This window comes from Paramacrobiotus metropolitanus, unplaced genomic scaffold (assembly GCF_019649055.1).
Source record: "Paramacrobiotus metropolitanus isolate TYO unplaced genomic scaffold, Prichtersi_v1.0 Parri_scaffold0000012, whole genome shotgun sequence".
Classification (NCBI taxonomy): domain Eukaryota; kingdom Metazoa; phylum Tardigrada; class Eutardigrada; order Parachela; family Macrobiotidae; genus Paramacrobiotus; species Paramacrobiotus metropolitanus.
This window is the reverse complement of record NW_026570232.1, coordinates 790,624-810,262: the sequence shown is the minus strand read 5'-3', so window position 1 is coordinate 810,262 and position 19,639 is coordinate 790,624. Positions and strand designations below refer to the sequence as shown.

Genomic DNA, 19,639 nt, shown 5'->3' with positions numbered 1-19,639 from the left:
ATTGTTTACGTTTTTATGTTCTGCAGAATTCTATTTATATAGTAAGTATTCACTGACTCTCGTGATTTCCGGAAAACGTTTTCACGTATTTCTCCCCTATAGTCAGATGCAACTGTCGGTCGTCCAGGCCCATGCCCGGATCCTAGAGCTGCACCTCTCTAATAACAAATCGACCTATGTACTGTACATACAATACTTGGCTTATCTGCTTTTATTAAAAAAAATGAACAAGCACCATGAACTTTCTACATATTTTATTTTATTATACACATATTATGGGTATTTTATATTTTATTCTACTATAGAAAATAGGAGTCCTACTTAATATGCATTTAAATTTTTGCATACGAGCACGCACGCTAACTGGCAAGTTCACAACCGCCCAAGGGGCTAGTGCAAGGAAAAGCATATGGCAATCTGACTTTATACCTCGTTACGCCACCGTAACTGCGCTGACGTGGAGTAAAGTTTACATTTACAACTTTACATACGCAAATACAAATTTTGTTTGCCTGTTTGTTTTTTTCGTGATTTCCCCGTTTTTTTGTGTCCTGCAGTCTTTCTTCATCCAGGCAAGGTTCTTCTCATTTTTTTTGCTCGGATAAGGATTGGTGCCCTTGTGAATATCAGTTTGCGGGGGTAAGTGTACACGGTGAAACCGACCGGTTCTTCCTTTCTGTCGTTCAGTTTGTGTTCAGTTTGAGTTATTTGACAACTGGATATTAATCCCGTTTCATGGTTTACGCCGTCTGCGATTTGGTGAATTCTTTATTGCATGGTTCTATATCAGTCCGCGGTTTGTATCCGCTCATAATATACGAGTATCGTTCATCCCTGACAGATTCCCTTGAGCAAGCACAATGTTGGACACGGTGTACGAAGCGTTCCCCTTCAGCGTGCTGCAGGTGCCCAACCTGCGCATCAAGAAACCCAGCTGGCTCCACGCGCCTGCGCCCATGACGGTTTTTGCCATGATCCTTCTTTCCTACTTTCTAGTAACTGGAGGTACGTAGCTAGAAGAAATAGAGTCAATACCCTGTGTCTCGGAACACTGAAGTGCACGCTGTATACCGCGCATTTGGTTTCGGCTGCACAGTGTACAAAATATTTTCTCGTTTTTAAAACAATTTTTAGATGTTTCTAAAGTGAACAATGAAACATTATAGCGTAGTCTGCAATCAGAGGAAACTATATTATTATTAGCTTGAGTTGTAATAGCCGTTCGGGTTCGTTTAGTACTCGTATTTATTCTCGTAGACTATGTGTTATAGTTTTTATGCTCGCAGTATTTTATTTATATTTGCACCTGTAGAGCACATTTCAAATAGATTCATTTTTAACACTGCATTACGTTTTCGTTCACGAGAATTATTTGTTGCATTACCGCGAGAGAACGCATGTAATCGTACCGATTTGGAATTTTTCCATAGAAGTACGTACCTCTTTTCCATTTTTTAGCTTTGCTTGATATTTTGTATTGTGATTTGAACTTCAACGTTAAACGTTGTTAATTATGCCGAAAGGTTGATTGGTTTGTGGAACTGATCCCGATAACTGATGTTAAGTAATAAATGAATTAAAACTTGAAAAGCTCAGTCAACAATGGCGGTTTGTCTGTTGCAGGTGTAATTTATGATGTTATTGTGGAGCCGCCGAGCATCGGCAGCACGACGGATGAGCACGGCCACCAGCGTCCGGTGGCGTTCATGCCGTGGAGAGTGAACGGACAGTACATCATGGAAGGTTTAGCCGCCAGCTTCCTCTTCACGCTCGGCAGTTTAGGTTTCGTTATCTTCGACCAGACCAACAGTCCGCTCATGCCCAAATTAAACAGGATGCTGTGGATTATGGTCGGATTTATTTGTGTTCTGGTCTCCTTTGGCATGTGCTGGGTGTTCATGCGCATGAAATTGCCCGGCTATCTGCAAAATTAGACTTGTAACCAGCCTGGCCATTTTCTTATCCCAGTTTTTGTTATTTAATTTTATGCTGGAAAATGGATGTTGTATTGATGGTTTTAATTGTTATCGGCATGATGTTGATGTCAGTTACAGTATGCACGCGCTCCAAAAGGTGTTACCAGCTTTAACATGTGCGATTCGCGGTTTGAAGGAAAGATATATTTTACTTGGTTACAATGCTACCGACGTCAGAATAGTTCACCATTTTGTGACCCAATAGAAACGCTTATTCGAAGCGGTAGATGTCGTGCAAATTCTATCTGTACATCAACTTACAATTAGGGATAATATCGCCCTTTGCGATGCGAATCATGCGTATATCTTGTACACTATACGCAGTTACGCATTTTGCAATTTCCCTTCACTCTCAAAATCTCGCTGAAATTTTGTCAGGTGTAATGTAATGGCAGTGCTACAAATAATTAATTTTTATCTTCTTAGAGCGAAGCAGTATTAGGGGCAAACTGATATATCTCTTCTTGACGGTGACAGTAACACACGAGCCTCATAGCCTTATTAATCATGCACTATCCAAAGTACTTGTTTACTGGGAATGAACAAATTTCATCTATTTGCTAACTTTGCTTATATTGCATATGGAGAATCTTGAGGTATGTAGGGCCGTAGGCATAGCGCAGCAAGCAGATAATTCGCACGCGAGAGTAAGAACATTGAAATTAGCATCAGAAACCTAAACCTAACGAGAAACACCAAGCAAACAGCTTCCAAAAGAAACGGAACCACATTTCTCATGGAATGAATTTCAACAAATGTGATATTTCTCAAAGAACGAACTTCAATATGTGACAAAACACCTGTTGACATAAACATGATCGTCACAGGCTCAACAAGCCGAATTTAGATAATGAAGCAGCGGTAAACTAATGTAAGCACTATAACATGCTAAGAAGAACGCGTAAAACCGGGGACTTTTTTAACTACAGGTCTTTGCGGGGTTACTGCATGTGGATCTCCAAAGAACCGATATTTTTGTACTCTGGAATAAGCCATTTCAGCAAATATGTTTCGGTTAAAACATCCAGTGCAGCATTCATAGTGGTTTGGACGGAAGCAACATAACCCTGGACTTGGCCAAGAAGGGAGTGCGAAAGGTCATCCACATGATGCGCCTGCAATCAGCCAAAATAATCAGTTTCTTCGTATTGACCGTACATCTGCGCATATTCAAATCGAAATCGCGATAACAAAACGCCGCTTTTGCCAAATTAATTTTAATGCCGACCACTCTAACACTGCAGAGCGCAACGAGTTCAGAAACCCAGTAAAGAAGAACCCAACAAGTACTAAAACTGATGTCTATTGTTTAGAAACAGAATGTTTTACGTCAATTAGTGTAGCATATCGCGAAATCAAGATTCCATTTAAACACCGAAAAACTTTTAAAAACAGCTGCTAATATTAATTTGGACGGTAGTCACGGTACGCCATACTCAGAATCAAATGAGTATTTGCATTTTTTTTCTAAACCTTATTTTCTGGTTTTCGAACCTTATTTTAAACCAAAATAAAATAACCCAAGAAATCAGTTTTATTTTTGTGGTAGCTTGTTTACGCTGGTTGAGAGGACAATCTGTACAAGGTCGCTCCTTCGCAATCAGCCGGCCACTGATGCCCTCCTTTCAGATCCGCCATGCCAACTCACCTGCGACACCTGTGCGTACATATCACGGGCCACTTCCGTGGCACTGGAAATCCTGTCAGTGACCGGCTGGGGAAGAAAACGCGACACTTGTTGACTGGTCAGTTCCATGGCTTCCTTCAGCTGCTCAGTGAGATTCTTAACCAACGCCACCGCTAACACGCTTACATCAACGCCTTCCTGGTGGTGCACGCCGTTAGTCCGGCTGGCCACCGACAGACGCCGAATGTTGTCCAGGACATGGTTGACCGAGTTGGCGGCCGTCGAGTGTTTGAGGGATTCGACAATGTGCAGCGCCTGGTCCAGTAAAGCCGCAGTGTGGGCATTGTCAGCCAGGCGGTGAACTACGCGCTGGCGCAGCTTCAGCGAAATGATGCGGGCATGGTCCATGTTGCCGTCATACACTTCCGGGTGGTTGTTCATATTAACATGGTCAGAGTCTCCTAAAACACAGTCCGCCTGTTAAGTATACACCCAATGAAAGTCCAACATCCACTAAAAGCATGCTGCAGTTATATTATACGAGTCCAGTGCACATGAACAAAGATCAACACGATACAAAGTCGTGTGGAAAAAACTCGTGCACAGGAACATCGAATTCCAGAATTAACTTAGTAAGAACTTTAGAGCGCATCATTGCATAGACATCCGTTATTTGGTTGGTTGGTAAATCAGGCGAAAATCCGATATTTGGTTGGTAAACCAGACGAAAATGTAATAGGATATTTTCCAAATTAAGACACTGGCAATGGCTGTGTAATTACAAGAAAGTGAAAATGCTATTATTTTTTTCGAAAATATTAAGATTACGTGCAAATCAAAATAAATCTGGTGTTGATTATGGCGCAAATGTGGGGATACTGCAGCTCGCTTAAAAAGTGCCAACTGCCAATTGGCACGCGGTTATCACACTTCTACCACGAGCCAACCACCTGCATTCTATTTGGCGGCATACCTTCTGGCAACAGCATATCCACCAGAGAATCAGCCGTGTTCAAACTCCATTCCACACTTTGATTAACACGATTGACCGGATAATCAATGACCGTTTTGACCGTGGCAGCACCCAGATGTTTGGCTTCCGACAGCTTCACGGCGCTGAATTCCTTGGCATCCTGATACTTCTGCACGGTGTTGTCCTTGATGTGCGCAATACGATCGATTTGCGGACGAACATTGTCATCATAGATGCGCATGGTGGAATCCATCAACTGCAACAGCGATGTCTTCCGTCATTACATAAATTAAACACACGAAATCCATACTTCTATGTTTAAAGCCCACAGCTGGATTTCCATAAGCATAGCAAAGCATTGGTATAAATTGACTACTATTTGTAGCGCATTACGATGCTATCCATCAAGAGCGAAGGTCAACAACAGCACAGTCCGAAGAGCACTGATGGCGTGCAGACGTACCTCGTTCGGCGTGTAGGTGATAACCGGAAGCTTCTCTTCGACTTTGCTCAGCAGATAACACGCCGACATATCCACTTTGTTCACTGCGAAAATCCCAATCAGATAATTTTGTTTAAATTGCAGCACATTCCTTGTAAGTACACGCACTCGTATTTTGGGGAAACACTTCACTTCACTTAAATTTCAAGCTGTGAACTGGATTCACAAGAGAGACTTAAATCCATACGGATTTTGTATCATTATATAAAGCAGACAGACTCGTACACTTTGGCCATTTTTTTAGGCCATTGAGCAAACTGCAATCTGCAAACACCGCTCGTACTCGTACTCGTATTTAATTTAAATTTGTTTTCAACATTTATTTTAAATTCTATTTATAAAATCACAAAAATATTCGACTACAAGGAAACGCACACCACCCACCTATATACAGAAACCTTAAAAAATAAATTGAATGCAGAAGAAATGTGGTTGCTATTTCTGTGAGGTTAAACACTCAGTATGCATTGTCAGTTTACTGACAAAAGCCACCCATTTAGCAGTAGTTTCAAGCGCTGATACACTACTTTATAAAATTCAAACATACTAACGATAAGTAACGTTAAAATTTGAACTCATTACGAGGTATTAAATTAAGTAGAAGTCAACAACTGCATTTCACATTTTTGCTGATTAATTGTGGTTTGTGAGGTAAGTTATAAGCGATTAAGGGTACTTACGCGGACCCTGGAGGCCGGTTTTGCTGGCAATGAGCGACGCCAGGTTGTAGGATCCCCACACTGTTTCCTCTCCCTTCTCCAGCACCAGCTTCAGCAGCGCATTGCGCACCTTGGTCTTCTGGTAGGCATCGGAGAGACGCGACAGGGACAGCGCCACCATCGGCAGATGGGAAACGCGCTGCACGAATTGATTGGACTTGTGGTCCACTCCGTTCATCTGCGCACTGTATGCGGCTTCGAAACTGTGCATTTCCACGGCTGCCATTTTTACCAGGCAGAACTGCAAACATAAAAAGCAAATTCAAACAATCTGCAAAAAAACGTTTGGCTGCAGTCAGTTGGCAATGCTTGGCGGTAACCTACATGATAAAGTATTCTGTGGTTCAAAAGTATGGACAAATCACGCACTTGGGGAAAAAAAATTTTAGCAGCAACTATCGCAAGTTTGAAAACGAGGAACAAACGAAAGAACGAACAGTACGTTGTTCGTTTAAATACGACCGAAATGCAATGGCAAACGCTGGCAACAGTAAGCAGAAATACGTCGAGTTGAAACTACGCTTTCGTAGCCAGTAGCCTGTCGGCCAGCTGATTTACCTTTGCTCGCGGAAGCGACTATGAGTCTATGACGAATGTTTTCCCCGCCTCCAAATAATTATCCATATTACAGCGGCTTTTCGGTTCCACAACTCACAATTGCACTTTGACCGGAAGAGCACACTTTGGAACTCTGCCCTGAACTTGCAAAACACAGGAAAAAATTGCATTTAATTTTAAAATGATATAAAATATTCCGTCGCAATCTTACTTCGATTCTTAATGAAGCATTGTGTTTAAAAGGTGGCGACAAAAGGATTTGTCCCGTACTGAGCGCCGGGAGAATGGGATCAACTGAAGGAAGCGGAGGGATGCGCGGTGCATGTAACATACGGTAGCTGCACGCTGCACGGCTGCAGTGCATATCGATTGTGAGACAGACAGGTAACCACTCGCGGCTGTTTCGCGCAGGCGCGCTCTGCTTTTCACTTCGTCAGCTGTTCACGGACTTCACGTTGTTTTGCTAGTTTGAATTGCGTTAGGTGGTTTTGTTTGTTTTGCTTTTGGTTTCCCCATATTTTGGATGTCGGGAATAATTTTAAATTTTTAATGGTTGATCTTGCGTAGTAAGCTAACGGTGCAGTTTGATATATGTGTGGATTCTTGGTTATGAAGTATGTCCGTGTTGATTGAGCCTGGCAAATCCCACATCATCGTTAAATGCAACAAAGTGCGTTATGGAGCAACTTTGGAGAACGAAGCGCTTCATCTGCGAGCGCTGCCTGGTTTTCCGGGTATGGCTTCTCCTTTAATCGTTATCATGTTTAGCTAACGACAGTTTTGCACTCGCAAACGCTTGATGCAAGTTGGAAGTTCAGTGTGATTCGCAATGCTGCAGCCTACGTTAGTGTGCGGAGACAACATCAAACTGGTTTCCGAGTTTGCTCAAAATCATCGTATTTGTGTTTGTTGTGTGTAACAGTTTGTTCTTGCTTATTGCGCTCCCACATTTTGACAATTCTCCACGAAATTGTTGCAGAAGTGGCACAGGCCGTCGTTATCAGTCTGCGGGATGTGCTGAGCGTCGAAGTGCAGACGGACAACAGTGAGTTGTCCAGTGCGCGATGGTCGCTGCGCAGACTGGAATGTTTCAGTCGCAGTGGCGTTTACGATCCAGCCCGCAGCCATTCGCTGCTGCTGCACATGGCCCGGCATGTCTCCCACCAGAAGTGGCGAACGAAGAAGGTCCTGCTGGAACCGGAAGTCCCGGAACAGGGGGAGGAGCTGTACAAGGCGCTGCTGGATGTCTTGAAAGGTAAACGGAAAAATCTAGTTTGTTTTCAAGTTTAATCTCCGGATTGCAGACGTAATGTTGTTTGAAAGGATTTAATCAGATACGCTAGTCTAGGGTGATGTGACAATCAGGTAATCGTAAGGCTGTCAGGAATCTGCGATAAGATTGCAGGTGGAATTTACTCCGCTGTTTCCGTTACGTGAATACTTCATATTCCGCGATGTTTTGGTTGGTCATTTATATAAAGACAAACAATTTCCACGCTATTACTGGCTTTGGCGTATGCGGAAAATTTACGATAAACAAATTTGCATTGAAAATCAAAGTTGTTCTGAGATTTTCGTTATGTCGTTTGCATTCCGTTATGAGTTTGTGTTTAGCTAGTACTGTAGAGGGTAACCGAATTGATTCGTATTACCTTAAGTTACCTCCTTCCCTGTTAAGCAAATTCTCCTTCCCCTTCTCCTTCCCTCCTTGTAGACTTCTCTGTTAAGCAAATTAATTTTTACACATTCGTTTTTACCTCTTTTTGACATGATTCCTGGATGTGCGCTGTAGGGGGGGGGGTGAAAGTTTTGCTTTTTTCATGTTTACTTAAAATTTACTAGCTAATTTTCTGCAACTCTTGACGAATTTACTTGTAGTGAATTTTGTAATAATATTATGGAGGAGGTATTGTATTTGTAGATTTCGAGGAACGGCCAAAGCGCTTGTTGTTTTTCGTGAATCCGATCAGCGGAAATGGTGGTGCTGTGCGTGTGATGACCAAGATTATCTCGCCGATTCTAACGGGATGTGGAATATCCTACGACTTCATTGTCACCACGCATCAGGGACACGCAAAGGAGTGGATCGTGCAACAAGATCCGCATCTTCAGCCGTACGACGGGTAGGTGGTAATTCGGGTAATTGAATTTCTGGATAATATTTTGCATTATTGAATTTGGGAGGAGATTGCACTGATTTTGTTTCGCAGAATCATTGCTGTCGGTGGCGATGGGATATTTAATGAAATCATGGAGGGAGTACTGTTGAGGGCGCAAGTGAACGAACTACGGCCGTGTTCTTCGTTGATGGCACCGGCAGTGCGAATTGGTTTAATACCCGCAGGTAATGCGCGGGGCACCCACTGCATTATTCTCATAATTGGTCTATGCACCTTGGTATTTGCTTAATCAATGTATTTTGCAGGATCGACTGATTCTATCGGGTTTTGCATCGGTCTGGGAGATGTGGTTACGGCTCTTATTAACATCTTATTAGGTTAGAGAATAGAAAATAGCCGGACAGGTGTTTCGCAGTTTTGTTAACGTTACAGTAGATGACGGGTTTTTATCTACTGTTGGGATTATATCTGTTCTAATATGATTAATTTTTCATTTAGGTAGGGAAATGAGATTGGATGTGGGAACCGTGTTCCGTGCATCTGATGGGCAGTTTCTGAAATTCTTCTGCGCATTCCTGGGATATGGTTTCTTTAGCGACACACTGCGGAACAGTGAGAAGCAGTGGTTGCGACGGTATCTCGGCAAATCTCGATACGTGTTGGCCGGTGCTAAGACATTCCTGGTGAATCGAGCCTACCATGGCTCGGTATCGTTCAAATCTCTGGAATCAGTCAATCCTGATGGTTATCCCGATGAGGGTGATGAATGCTATCAGGATTGCCGGTATTGCAAGGAAATCGGTGCCAGCAAAAGTCGTAAGTGTTGAGTTTACTGACGTACTGTTGAGGTGTACGTACTTTGCTCTTATTATGACCTTGTATGTTCGTGTTCGCGTTTGCAACGTTGCAGCAATAACTTTAGTGGCAGTGATGTTCAGGGATTATTTAGTTACTAGCGGACGATCACTAAGCACCACGATCAAGATAATTATAACAACGGTGTAATTATGGTACTTACTGTAAATTAAACCGTAGCACTGTGAGCGGAAGTATAAGTAATTGAATGGAACATGTTATATTTCAGCTTAGTCTTTCACGCTCGATGACGTAGAATGTAGGGCAAATTGGAATAAGATCATTTACAGAGTACAGTTGTATTGTTTACAGACATTTCCATCGGTCCAGAAGGCAGTACGGATAAGGAGGAATGGTCAACTTTGGATGGAAAGTTCACAAACGTTATCGCCGCCAGTATGAGTTGTCGTTCGGAAATGTCGCCGAGAGGCAAGAATTTACATTTAAGTTTTGGATCGAAATTCGTGCCTACAAACGGTCACAATTCGTTCATTACGGAAAGTTTGATTTGCTTTAGGCGTGGTGCCGGTTTCCCATTGCGGTGACGGATGTCTGGACTTGTTGGTGGTGCGTTCTATTGGGCGGTGCCGATTGCTGCATTATCTGGTCAGCACACAGCGGGGCATTGGACCACAGCGAGTATGTTACAGAAATCCGTTTTGCATTTCCTCTGTGGTCGGGATGAAATTTTTTTGTCGTTTTTGTTAGTCCCTGGGCAGCAATCTCCACGCATGTCGGGCGCACGAGCTGTTGTTTCGCACCAGTGAATCTACCGGTAACTCATCGACAACGATCTGGAATTGTGATGGCGAGATTATCAGGGAACCCAATATTCATGTTAAGTAAGTATTAAGTGTCAGAACCGTGAAATTGATTCCGTTTTACTATAAACGATTATTGTCGTGTGTGTGTTCTGTTCTCGCAGTTCAACTTCCCTAAAAAATTGTATAAATACTTTCATGGCATTGTCAAAGCTCTGTTTAGCAGATGCGAGCTGCTGACTAAAACACAGGATGCTCTATTTGCAGAGTTTATTGCCAAGTTATCCGAATGTTTGGTTCCGGATTGGAGCCGCGTTAGTGAACCTCGGCCAAAATACATGCATTCCCTGATTGTTCCCTGGATTCGGTATTTACCCTTCCGTCCTTGTACTGCTTCGACATATCCATTGTGCACCAATTTTTCCCGTCCGTGCTGTGTTTTTAAGTAAGGGATTTTAATGTTTTAAAATTTTACTTTTTACGATTTCCACGATCTCGTCAATCTTTATGCAGCTGTCTATGAATTGCGAATCTCATAAATTGGTGTTTTTATCTTTTATCCGTGAACTTTTTGTTGTGTGGCACTGGAGCCTGTCTTTTAATTTTATTTATTCCTTTGATGTCTTAGATTCTCTTTTTTAAGAATCCATGGTTCCTGCTTTAAATTTCTAGAATACTGCTTATGCAAGCAAGCTGAACATCAGTTACAAAAAATAAAAATATAATACGTTAATTTGCAAAACATGTGCACTACCAGACAGCAGCTTTAATAAGGGGATTCATACGAGATCCAACTCGACACCGGTAAGAATCAGCGAATTCGGGCATACTGGACAGCGGTCCAATTATCCGGAACATCTTCGGACTGTGCGTAAAGGACAGCAGCGATACCATGGTCATTCTGTCCCTCTCGGAACCACACCAATCCTGTCGAATAAAAGTTATTTTTTTGTAATATAATTTTAAATGGTTTTGCCAGCTCAAATGTACTTTTAATGTACTTTTAAATAACCTATCTCATTTGAACGCGCATATGTTCGACTAAACTGAAATTCACAGCCCTTATACTTGAAATCTGGTACCGAGACGGCAAACATCGGTTGTTTCTCAAAACTTAGTAAGCAAATAATTGCTACTCACGATAGATTCGAAGCGTGCTAAGTTTCTCGAAAACAAAATTATTCTGTATATAATTTACACAATACCTGAGCTACTCCCAGAAAAACAGCTGCTCTGTTGTAAAATTTTCGAAACCGGGCAGAATTGCTTCCAGGAAACCTCGTCGTTGAACGTACAGTTTATATGCCTAAACGTTCAAATACAAACCAGTCAGAACAAATTCATGTGCTGGAAAAATTAATAATAATTACAAATGTGCAGCAGCAAACCGCGAAAATACGAGTAAAAACACGAGGTCACCTGATAGGCTGTTTTCACGCCCCCACAATCAGCAATGTTTTCCCCCAGCGTCAAAAGCCCATTAACTTGACCTTGGGGTAATACGTAGTTGCTGTATTTTTGCACGAGACCGCTGGCTTTCATGCCATAACGGGCTCGCGATTCCAACGTCCACCAGTCATGGAATTTCCCATCTGCATCAAACTGTGACCCTACAAAACAGTGGCAGTTAGCAGCAAAGCATGGTGCTGAGCACATAATGATATAGGAATAGAACAATTTAATATGTAATTAAAATGTAATTAAACAGGCGTTAACTGATAAATACTTGATGACAACGGGGAAACGTACCTTGATCATCGAAAGCATGGGTAATCTCATGACCAATTACTGCTCCAATGGCAGCGTAATTCAAATATTCCGGTCGATTGGCATCGTAAAATGGCAGTTGAAGAATACCGGCAACAAATGCTGCAAACCGGGAAACAAACGGCTCACGTAAATACATAGACATACAAAGTAGTAAAACGAATCAGGAGATGCTTAAAACCGAAACGAGTGATCAACAGTGACTGAAAATACATGCACAAAAATACGAATGTCAAGAAAAATAGAAAAAAAACACAACGTTAGGTGAACACTAGCGGAAAACGAAAATGCGACATCTCCACATTTAGCTGCCTTAGCCTGCCTACGAATATTTGATTATGAACAACCTAGGACTAAGACAGCTGGAACACTGCCGCGACACTACAAAATCATCGTAACTTATATTCTTTGCAAAGTGCAATATGTAAATAACCCGAATTTTTTGTCCGTTTAACAGTGACAAAGATATGCGAAATGTATAACAACAGCGAAAATTCTTGGAATTAGCGTCAAGAACAGTGACCTGGTACGAGTACTGAAATTTGCAATTCATAGCCATGATCTTACCGATAATATTGTTGGAAGGATCATAAAACGCATTGACATCCGCCGGCGTTAGAGATTCATCCAAAGAGCGATTATTGACTTTTAGTAAGTCTTTGAGATTCGTTTCCACACTAAAGCGGTTGACGTTCATGCAGTTGTACGCATGATCCCGACCGAATTCCAGCTGCAAAGGACTGAAATTTAAAAACGGTAATTCTCAATGGCATTTTCCAGCCAAATTTCTTCGTGAACGTCGGAGTTGCTGCGTTCATATATTACAACCCTTACTTTACGAAAAGATTATCAAAACGCGTTTCGTGTGCAGGCTCAGCGTGATAATTGCTGATAGACCGTTAGAAATGTAAATTTAATTCATTTCCTTATTTATGTCTAATCAACAAACAAAAAACCAGTGATAGTTTACACTACTTAAAATTAATATTTCCAAATTTTAACATTGGATCTACACGTGATTTCAATAGTTTAAATAACTGCTGCGTTAAAAGCGTGTAATTATTATATACGGCCAGCGTACGCGTTCGTATTCCTTGTCCAGTCGTGGAATGTCGTCCATTATGTAATCAGGATATCCGATATATTCGTTCATAGCTTCTAACTTATCCAGTGCCCGCTGCCGTGTTAATTCATCCATCCAGTCAGCTTTCTTCAACACCGCGCCGAACGACGCTCGCAAATCTTTCACTAACAACCGAATCTGTAAGGTGCTTGAAATTGCAATTTGATCACAATTCGAAAATACTTATATAGATATAACAAGTATGTACTGTATAATATTATTACTCACTATTACATTTTGTATATTATACAATAAATATTGATGTAAACTTTAATGATAAATACGTTATACTAACTTTACGTTTGCTTGATTCATCAAAGTAATTTTTGACGTAGAGTGACCCGACCGCCGTGTTCATCACCGCGTTGACCTTTCCTGAGCAGATTTTCCAGCGTTCCGGCTCCTTCTTCGACCCGTCCAGGACTCGTCCAAATGCCTCGACAATGTCGCGCAGTTTTTTCGTTAGCTTGGCGGAAAATTCCATCGTTAATCGCCAGCCGATGTAATTGGCCAATACTCGTTGTTTTTGTGGCTCACGGGAATATGTGGCCAGAATACTGTGCAGTTTCACAAAATAATCCGGATTGGCCACATTGATAACCATTTCCGGTGTGACCAGCTCTTTCAGCGTGGAATTGGGCATTATTTCCACCATATAATCCATTAGCTGCTGTAAGGTCATCGTGCTGCTCAGGCATTTCTCGTGGAATTTCTCCAATGTCATCTTGTTTAACGATAAGGATAAATTGCGACGCTCTTCTTCCGTCCGTGAAAGCTATTAAACAAATCGAAACCAAGTGAGTTCTTAGCATTTCTGTAATAACACAATATTCATATACCGTGGCGCACTATTTAAAAGTCACAAAAAATTTTCCAATATTTAATAAATAGACATGATGTTCTAATTCAAAAATAGTTCGAAAATCTGAAATATTCCACTAGATTGCATTTCTATGTAGTGTATTTACCCCCGCAAGCAAAACTTCGAATTCGTACACCGCATCGGCATCCGCTTGAATAAGTGCCGCTTTATCCGGTGCAATAAATCCCGATTCATCGTTGAGCATCACCATGAGGTTGCGAATGAATCCCTTGTACGCATCGCGAATGTATTCCGATTGCGGTGCAAAGTACAGTTTCCGCGTGTTCAACCCCAGACTGGCTTCCACAAAATGAACGATATTCTTCTTGGGATTTTCCGGGTCGGACGAGCTGGCCCATTCCAGAAACAGACCCAGTCCCAGTTTCTTCGTTTTCTTAATGGCATTCAACCAGTGAAATCCGCCGGCATCCCACTGTTTAGCCAACACCGGCCACTCGCCCAACACACTGCGCAGCAGCTGCAGTAACGGCCAAGGCCCGAGGCTGTCCATGCGATCTGTAGAAACATTACTCGTAACGAAAAAAAATTAAACGCAAATGGTAGTATACGTAAATTTAGATATAAAAATCTGGTTACTGTATTTACGAACTAAATGTACGTATTTTGTACATTGCCCTACTGATTTGCTTCTGCATACGTACATTATACACTCTTTTCGCTAGTTCGCTATGGTAGTCTTTGTATCTAATGATTAAGGAAATTAATTGATATCTACAGTAAATTATGCAATACAGCAAAACTTTCACACTTCCTCACGATTCAACAACATCGATCAGTGGTTGTGCTGGTTACATTGAAACAGTACCTATTCTGAATAAATTTGTAACGAAAACACAAACAAACTTCTACAGCATTATGCTAGATCGGAATAAGATACTGCTAACAAAATTGTAAGTATAGAGGACGTTTTGTAATTGTTTAATTAAATACGTATAATAAATTAAGTTTGCAGCATATGCCGTCTTTTGCTCGTCTTATTTACCGACATCCATGCAGGCTTTGTAAAATGTTCGCGCCTTCTGCCTAGAGGTGGAAAGGTCGCTTACATCTTCGCGTTCAAGGATTTCTGCAAAACCGAAACTGCATTATCTATTATGATTTATGCTAATGCGTTATTGCTGCGCTGCCATCACTGTTACTGGGATTCTGTTAGCATGCTGGTTGCAGTAACTCACCCTTGAGTTGCTTTGTGACTTTTTCCGTAACCTTAAAAAACAAACGTAATTAAAAACTAAGATAAAATTATTCATGTTCTAGTGAACCCATACCACGTGGAAATTATCCCAGCTTCCCTGATCATCTGCAAAGAAAGATAACCAGAAGTTTCACACCACGTGCTCGATGACGGATATAAACTTCACAATTTTCCGCAAGCTCTTTTTGCACTAAATATAATTTATAAAAACAGTTTATAAATTTTATAAAACTAAACATGCGGTAATTTACATACATACAATGGACGCCACTAATGTGGTTATGCAACTATGCATATGCATAGCTCTATTGGCTACCGGTGTAACGACATTTATGGCATCCACTGCAATTTATAAAAATAAACATGTACATAGTTTGTAATTCCCGGAGTAACATTAGCTTAATGATAAGTTAAATTAACCCTGATAAGCTCTGAAACGCATAAAAAATAAATTAATTGTGCAGTTGCGGAAAATAATAATTAAAATTTACAGTTTGCGAACTTTTAAAATTTAAGCAGACGGCGTGCGCATTATGTACTTAATGAAAAGCTATTTGTCGGCAACAAAATCATAATACGGCAATAATCATCCGAAAATTACCTGGAATTGGATTATAAGTGCTCCAGTTGCCACAGGCATAGTCGTAGAAATTATCACATGGATCAACGGAGAAGTTCATGGCCATCTTCATGGATGATGCTACCGGTAAAAGGCTGGTCAAAATTTTCGATTGTTTGTATGTTATTTTTATGTATTCGCACAACGAACGTACCCAGCTCGTGGCATCTCTCTGTTTGACAAATTTTGATTGTCGGCGCTATCGTGTTCCCGTCACCCGAAGGTATCAGCGATTTCTCCGGCACTGTATCAAAAAGGTCGTTCACGGTTTAATGACATATACCGCATGTGCAACAAGCTAGTAGAACACACTTTAAAATAAATCCCAACATACTATTAGTAGTTGCATAATTTACAGCTTAATAAAACAGGACACAAGAAATGAGAAAAAAATGTACCTAACCATAAGAATGGCAAAGCGCGATATACTCTGTACATGCAGAGTGTTATGCTGCTTTTCACATAAGTGATATAAGCAGCCAAAATTTAAGAAATCTTTATCACGAACTAATTAATTTTTAGTATTTGGTACTTGCCGGTGTATACGCATATGTTTATAAACTATCAGATCGGATTCGGTGTATAAAACTGTATTAATCAACCCGTCACATAAAGTATTATTATCATAGCATAATGCTATGGTTGAAGCATAAATCCGAGAATTAGATACAGGTCGGTCATAAAAACTGTCAAGTACAACAGGTATGACATACTACTGTATATAAATACAATTAGGCAGAGCTTACCTATACTCGTGCAGTTGTCAGTGTCATTATCACATTGCGTTTGGAATTTGTTGGTGAAATTAACATGGATCAACAGTCGCGGATTTATTTCAAAAGAAAATTCGGCAAGGATCACTGGCAGGACACCTGCAAAGGATGCAATGTACAGATACAGCCTGGAATTGGAGTATGTATCAGTTTCGAACATGGAAAATATTCCGATCATATGAAAGCGACGGAGATGGAGCACGCAGTTTATGCATTTTCTATCTAAAAATTGTCTATAAAACAGAATCCATCAGAAATGTGTAATGTGTGTAAATAACATATTTGCTATTTTGCACTTTGCTCACCTGTTCCGCAAACTATCCAACTGCTAGCGACGATAAATATCCATTTTTCCATCGTAGTTAGAAAGACTCAAATAAGTAACAATTACTTTATCCAAACAGCGAATTATCAAAGATTAACCCAAACAGTAACGTAATAATAACAAACACAACATTATACTGCTAAATACCGTATATTCTTTGGAAAGCAAACCGAAATTGATATTACTGCACTGAACAAGATAAATTTTAAATCCGAAATAATTTCGATTCCGTAAAATGCCGCGCTCTTTAAGCACCGGCAAAGCAGCTTCGGAAATTTCAACTCGGGGAAACTGACCAAAACAACAACGGTCATTTAATCTGCCTCTCCGCACTTGAGAAAATCTCTCGAGTCTAATCTTCTTCCGCAACGATGGCAAAGAACGAGTTTCCGGTGTGTAGATTTATCCGCAGTTGCCGGTTCCATTAATCAACACACCCGCATCGATCAAGTGTCAAATCATTACGCATCGCCAGTAGAAATCGCGAATTTCAATTCGTACCTTTTGCATCATAATTTTCTTGACCCTTTGCAGCGGAGAAGTTTAATCGGCTTCAGTAAAACCACACTGTGGCAAACGTGTGCTGAAACATTTACGTTTCCGTTAACACTTTACATTCTGCAATAGTACTCGTACTTAATACAGTATCGGAAGAACAATCCGCTTATCTCAGAGATTGTATTTTCCCTTCCGCTCTCGAACGGTTTGCCTTCCTGACCTACTGAACTCGTTCTTCCGTGGACGGTGGAACCAAAAATGGTTGTCTGCTTCATTGTTTATACCATACAAACATGCGGACTTTCAGTTCTGAGTGCACCTTATCGAATTTGAAAATCCTCCTTCGGAACTTTCGGTGTGGTTAGGTGATTTCGTACTGCCGACTACTGTGATTTGTTTAACAAACTTCTGTGATCGGTGTTTATGTACCATTGTTCATACAGTGTATGAAAAATTGTGCATTCTGTAAGGACTAAGGATACACTCTATATAATGGACGCAGGATTCTCTTTCCGTTTCGTGAGGTGGTCTCGGCACTCGAAGCGTTGGTAAGCTTGCACTTCCGGCTTTCTTGGCTTTGGTCTTTAGTCATGACCAGTTTCTCTACTACATCCGATCCGAGAACACTTACACTGAAACGGAGATTTGCTTTGCTGACGCTTTCGCGAAATAGTGGCTGGCCAAGAATCCTCGCCCCTGAATTACAGCGAGTGCTACATCACTTTAACCGACATCTCCGGACAGACGCGGCTGCTGGCTCCCAGCAGCAGCAAAGTTTAAACGCATAGCGCATAGCTACAAGCACTTCCGGCTGCATCCCTTGGAAACCTACTTGATCTGTATTTGCAGGCGTGCAGCCATGGCCCAGCACTGTTCAGTATTAAGAATAAAATTTTCATTGTGTGGACATAAACGAGTTGTACTGTGCTCGTGAGTATGCATGGCCGCAGCGAGGTCTGGGAAGAGGGGAGCATATGGCCTGTAGTTATTTCATGTTGCTAAAAGGAGCAGGCGTTAGTTACACAGGGCTTGCGCCTCAATCGTTGCATATGGCGTCGTTTCTGCTGTTATAATGTTATTCAGCCCCGGGCGGCGTGTGATCTGTAACCACCATTCGTAACCATTTGGATAACCGTCTGATTTGTACTTACTTTGTAGCTGCTATCGCACCGAACACGTGCATACGCTCAATCTAGAGACGCTTTCGGCGAGCTGGTAGTGTTGGTAATAATTGTATGCATATATGGAATCGACCGTTGGGTCTGCAAACTGCGCCGCATTTGCGACATACAGATATATAGAATTTAATTGTGATGTTTCCAGTTTCCTGCATCTTTTATTCCAATTAACATCTCTTGGTAATTCAGATTAGAAGGATTTGTTGTACTTTCCTAACACACTTTTTCATGCCCAGCAGACACACAGCACACTTTTTTTACTCACGAATAATGCCGACTGTTAATCGAAAAGGACGATAATGTTATGTCGTAAACCAGCAAGTAAGTTTCGATTTAGATGTGGACTGTGGTTATTTTCAAGCTTCACTCTTCCAACTTTTCATTTCTGCCGGGCTGAAATCGAACATTTTGTGAATTCTTTGTTTGTTTTTTATGTTATTGTGCAAAAGCTGTACTGACCATTCGTGTGAGTGCCCAAGGGTTTATGTTTAAATACACTTTTTTAATATTTCAATTTTAAATGCGAATTAGTGTACACGCGTTTGTAGTTTTTTGTTATTTTGATGGCTATTGCCTGTTAAAAGAAACATTAAGACATCCTGAGCACTCGTACAGTAAAAGGGAGCCCCTTATTAATTTAGTTTATGTTTTTGTCTTATGGGAATACACATATATCATTTAGTTTTCTTTACAACTAACCATTTCGCTTTCTTACTTAGGTTTTTGGAAGGTGCAAATTAGAAAATGTTTGCGATCACAAAAACGGATGTACAGTACACATAGATTATAAAGATATATTCTCAGCCTGAGACTACAAATGCTCATTATGTGTATAGATTATATAAATATACCTATAATTTAACAGTTACTAATTACTGCAAGTCCACGTTATTTCTGTGATCGCAACTCCCAGTGCCCAGATCTATGACTGCATTATCTGTAGCTGTCAGTACTTCAAAATTTCTATGCAATGTTGTTGTCAGCCTGAAGACAAAAACACTGCAGATTAATAGGTATTTCGCACCAATAAGCTTAAAATACTGATCGATTAACAATATATGTACGTACTACATAGTACAATACTACAATACATATTACATAATTATCATTTAATTAAAGCAGAGCTGTCTGTGCGTCACACTCCCGCCTCCAAATCTTCCTGATTGGCCAGAACCCGCCTTACGGCT

At 41.0% G+C, this 19,639-nt stretch overlaps 4 protein-coding genes across 5 annotated transcripts; 2 read left to right on the top strand and 2 right to left on the bottom strand.

The window, feature by feature from the left end:
- Positions 1-485: 485 nt before the first annotated feature.
- LOC129584035 (oligosaccharyltransferase complex subunit ostc-like) lies at positions 486-2,131 on the top strand. The gene is made up of 3 exons (XM_055476126.1): positions 486-639; positions 842-1,005; positions 1,624-2,131. The coding sequence occupies exons 2-3, from the start codon at positions 861-863 to the stop codon at positions 1,932-1,934; spliced, it is 456 nt and encodes a 151-aa protein (XP_055332101.1). The 5' UTR covers positions 486-639; positions 842-860; the 3' UTR covers positions 1,935-2,131.
- Positions 2,132-2,486: 355 nt separating this feature from the next.
- LOC129583851 (uncharacterized) lies at positions 2,487-6,298 on the bottom strand. 2 transcript variants are annotated; one of them, XM_055475844.1, is made up of 6 exons: positions 6,122-6,298; positions 5,759-6,038; positions 5,040-5,122; positions 4,577-4,832; positions 3,625-4,064; positions 2,487-3,091 (listed from the first exon to the last, which is right to left on the bottom strand). In XM_055475844.1, the coding sequence occupies exons 2-6, from the start codon at positions 6,021-6,023 to the stop codon at positions 2,918-2,920; spliced, it is 1,218 nt and encodes a 405-aa protein (XP_055331819.1). In that variant the 5' UTR covers positions 6,024-6,038; positions 6,122-6,298; the 3' UTR covers positions 2,487-2,917. The 2 variants fall into 2 exon arrangements, with proteins under 2 accessions (XP_055331819.1, XP_055331820.1); XM_055475845.1 differs by having other exon boundaries at positions 3,790-4,064; positions 6,122-6,294.
- Positions 6,299-6,765: 467 nt separating this feature from the next.
- LOC129583850 (ceramide kinase-like) lies at positions 6,766-10,818 on the top strand. The gene is made up of 10 exons (XM_055475843.1): positions 6,766-7,089; positions 7,335-7,610; positions 8,277-8,478; positions 8,566-8,699; positions 8,781-8,852; positions 8,974-9,291; positions 9,643-9,759; positions 9,848-9,969; positions 10,039-10,172; positions 10,359-10,818. Exons 1-10 carry the CDS (start codon positions 6,972-6,974, stop codon positions 10,408-10,410), a joined length of 1,545 nt encoding a protein of 514 aa, XP_055331818.1. The 5' UTR covers positions 6,766-6,971; the 3' UTR covers positions 10,411-10,818.
- On the bottom strand, positions 10,677-17,214 carry LOC129583849 (neprilysin-4-like). Its single transcript, XM_055475842.1, is given in 16 exon segments — positions 10,677-11,018; positions 11,297-11,310; positions 11,313-11,397; positions 11,511-11,701; positions 11,841-11,960; positions 12,426-12,588; positions 12,940-13,119; positions 13,277-13,756; positions 13,950-14,359; positions 14,847-14,930; positions 15,040-15,070; positions 15,133-15,164; positions 15,661-15,759; positions 15,833-15,922; positions 16,425-16,550; positions 16,757-17,214. Coding segments are annotated over 16 exon segments (2,334 nt in total). The 5' UTR covers positions 16,809-17,214; the 3' UTR covers positions 10,677-10,841.
- Positions 17,215-19,639: the final 2,425 nt, after the last annotated feature.

Coding starts and splice junctions, on each gene's coding strand:
- LOC129584035 (XM_055476126.1), top strand. CDS start 861: ATGTTGGACACGGTGTACGAAGCGTTCCCCTTCAGCGTGCTGCAGGTG. Junction 1,006..1,623: donor CTACTTTCTAGTAACTGGAG/GTACGTAGCTAG, acceptor TGTCTGTTGCAG/GTGTAATTTATGATGTTATT.
- LOC129583851 (XM_055475844.1), bottom strand. CDS start 6,023: ATGGCAGCCGTGGAAATGCACAGTTTCGAAGCCGCATACAGTGCGCAG. Junction 4,833..5,039: donor TCACCTACACGCCGAACGAG/GTACGTCTGCAC, acceptor TCGCTGTTGCAG/TTGATGGATTCCACCATGCG. Junction 4,065..4,576: donor GGATATGCTGTTGCCAGAAG/GTATGCCGCCAA, acceptor ACTGTGTTTTAG/GAGACTCTGACCATGTTAAT.
- LOC129583850 (XM_055475843.1), top strand. CDS start 6,972: ATGTCCGTGTTGATTGAGCCTGGCAAATCCCACATCATCGTTAAATGC. Junction 7,611..8,276: donor GCTGCTGGATGTCTTGAAAG/GTAAACGGAAAA, acceptor TTGTATTTGTAG/ATTTCGAGGAACGGCCAAAG. Junction 9,760..9,847: donor TTCGGAAATGTCGCCGAGAG/GCAAGAATTTAC, acceptor GATTTGCTTTAG/GCGTGGTGCCGGTTTCCCAT.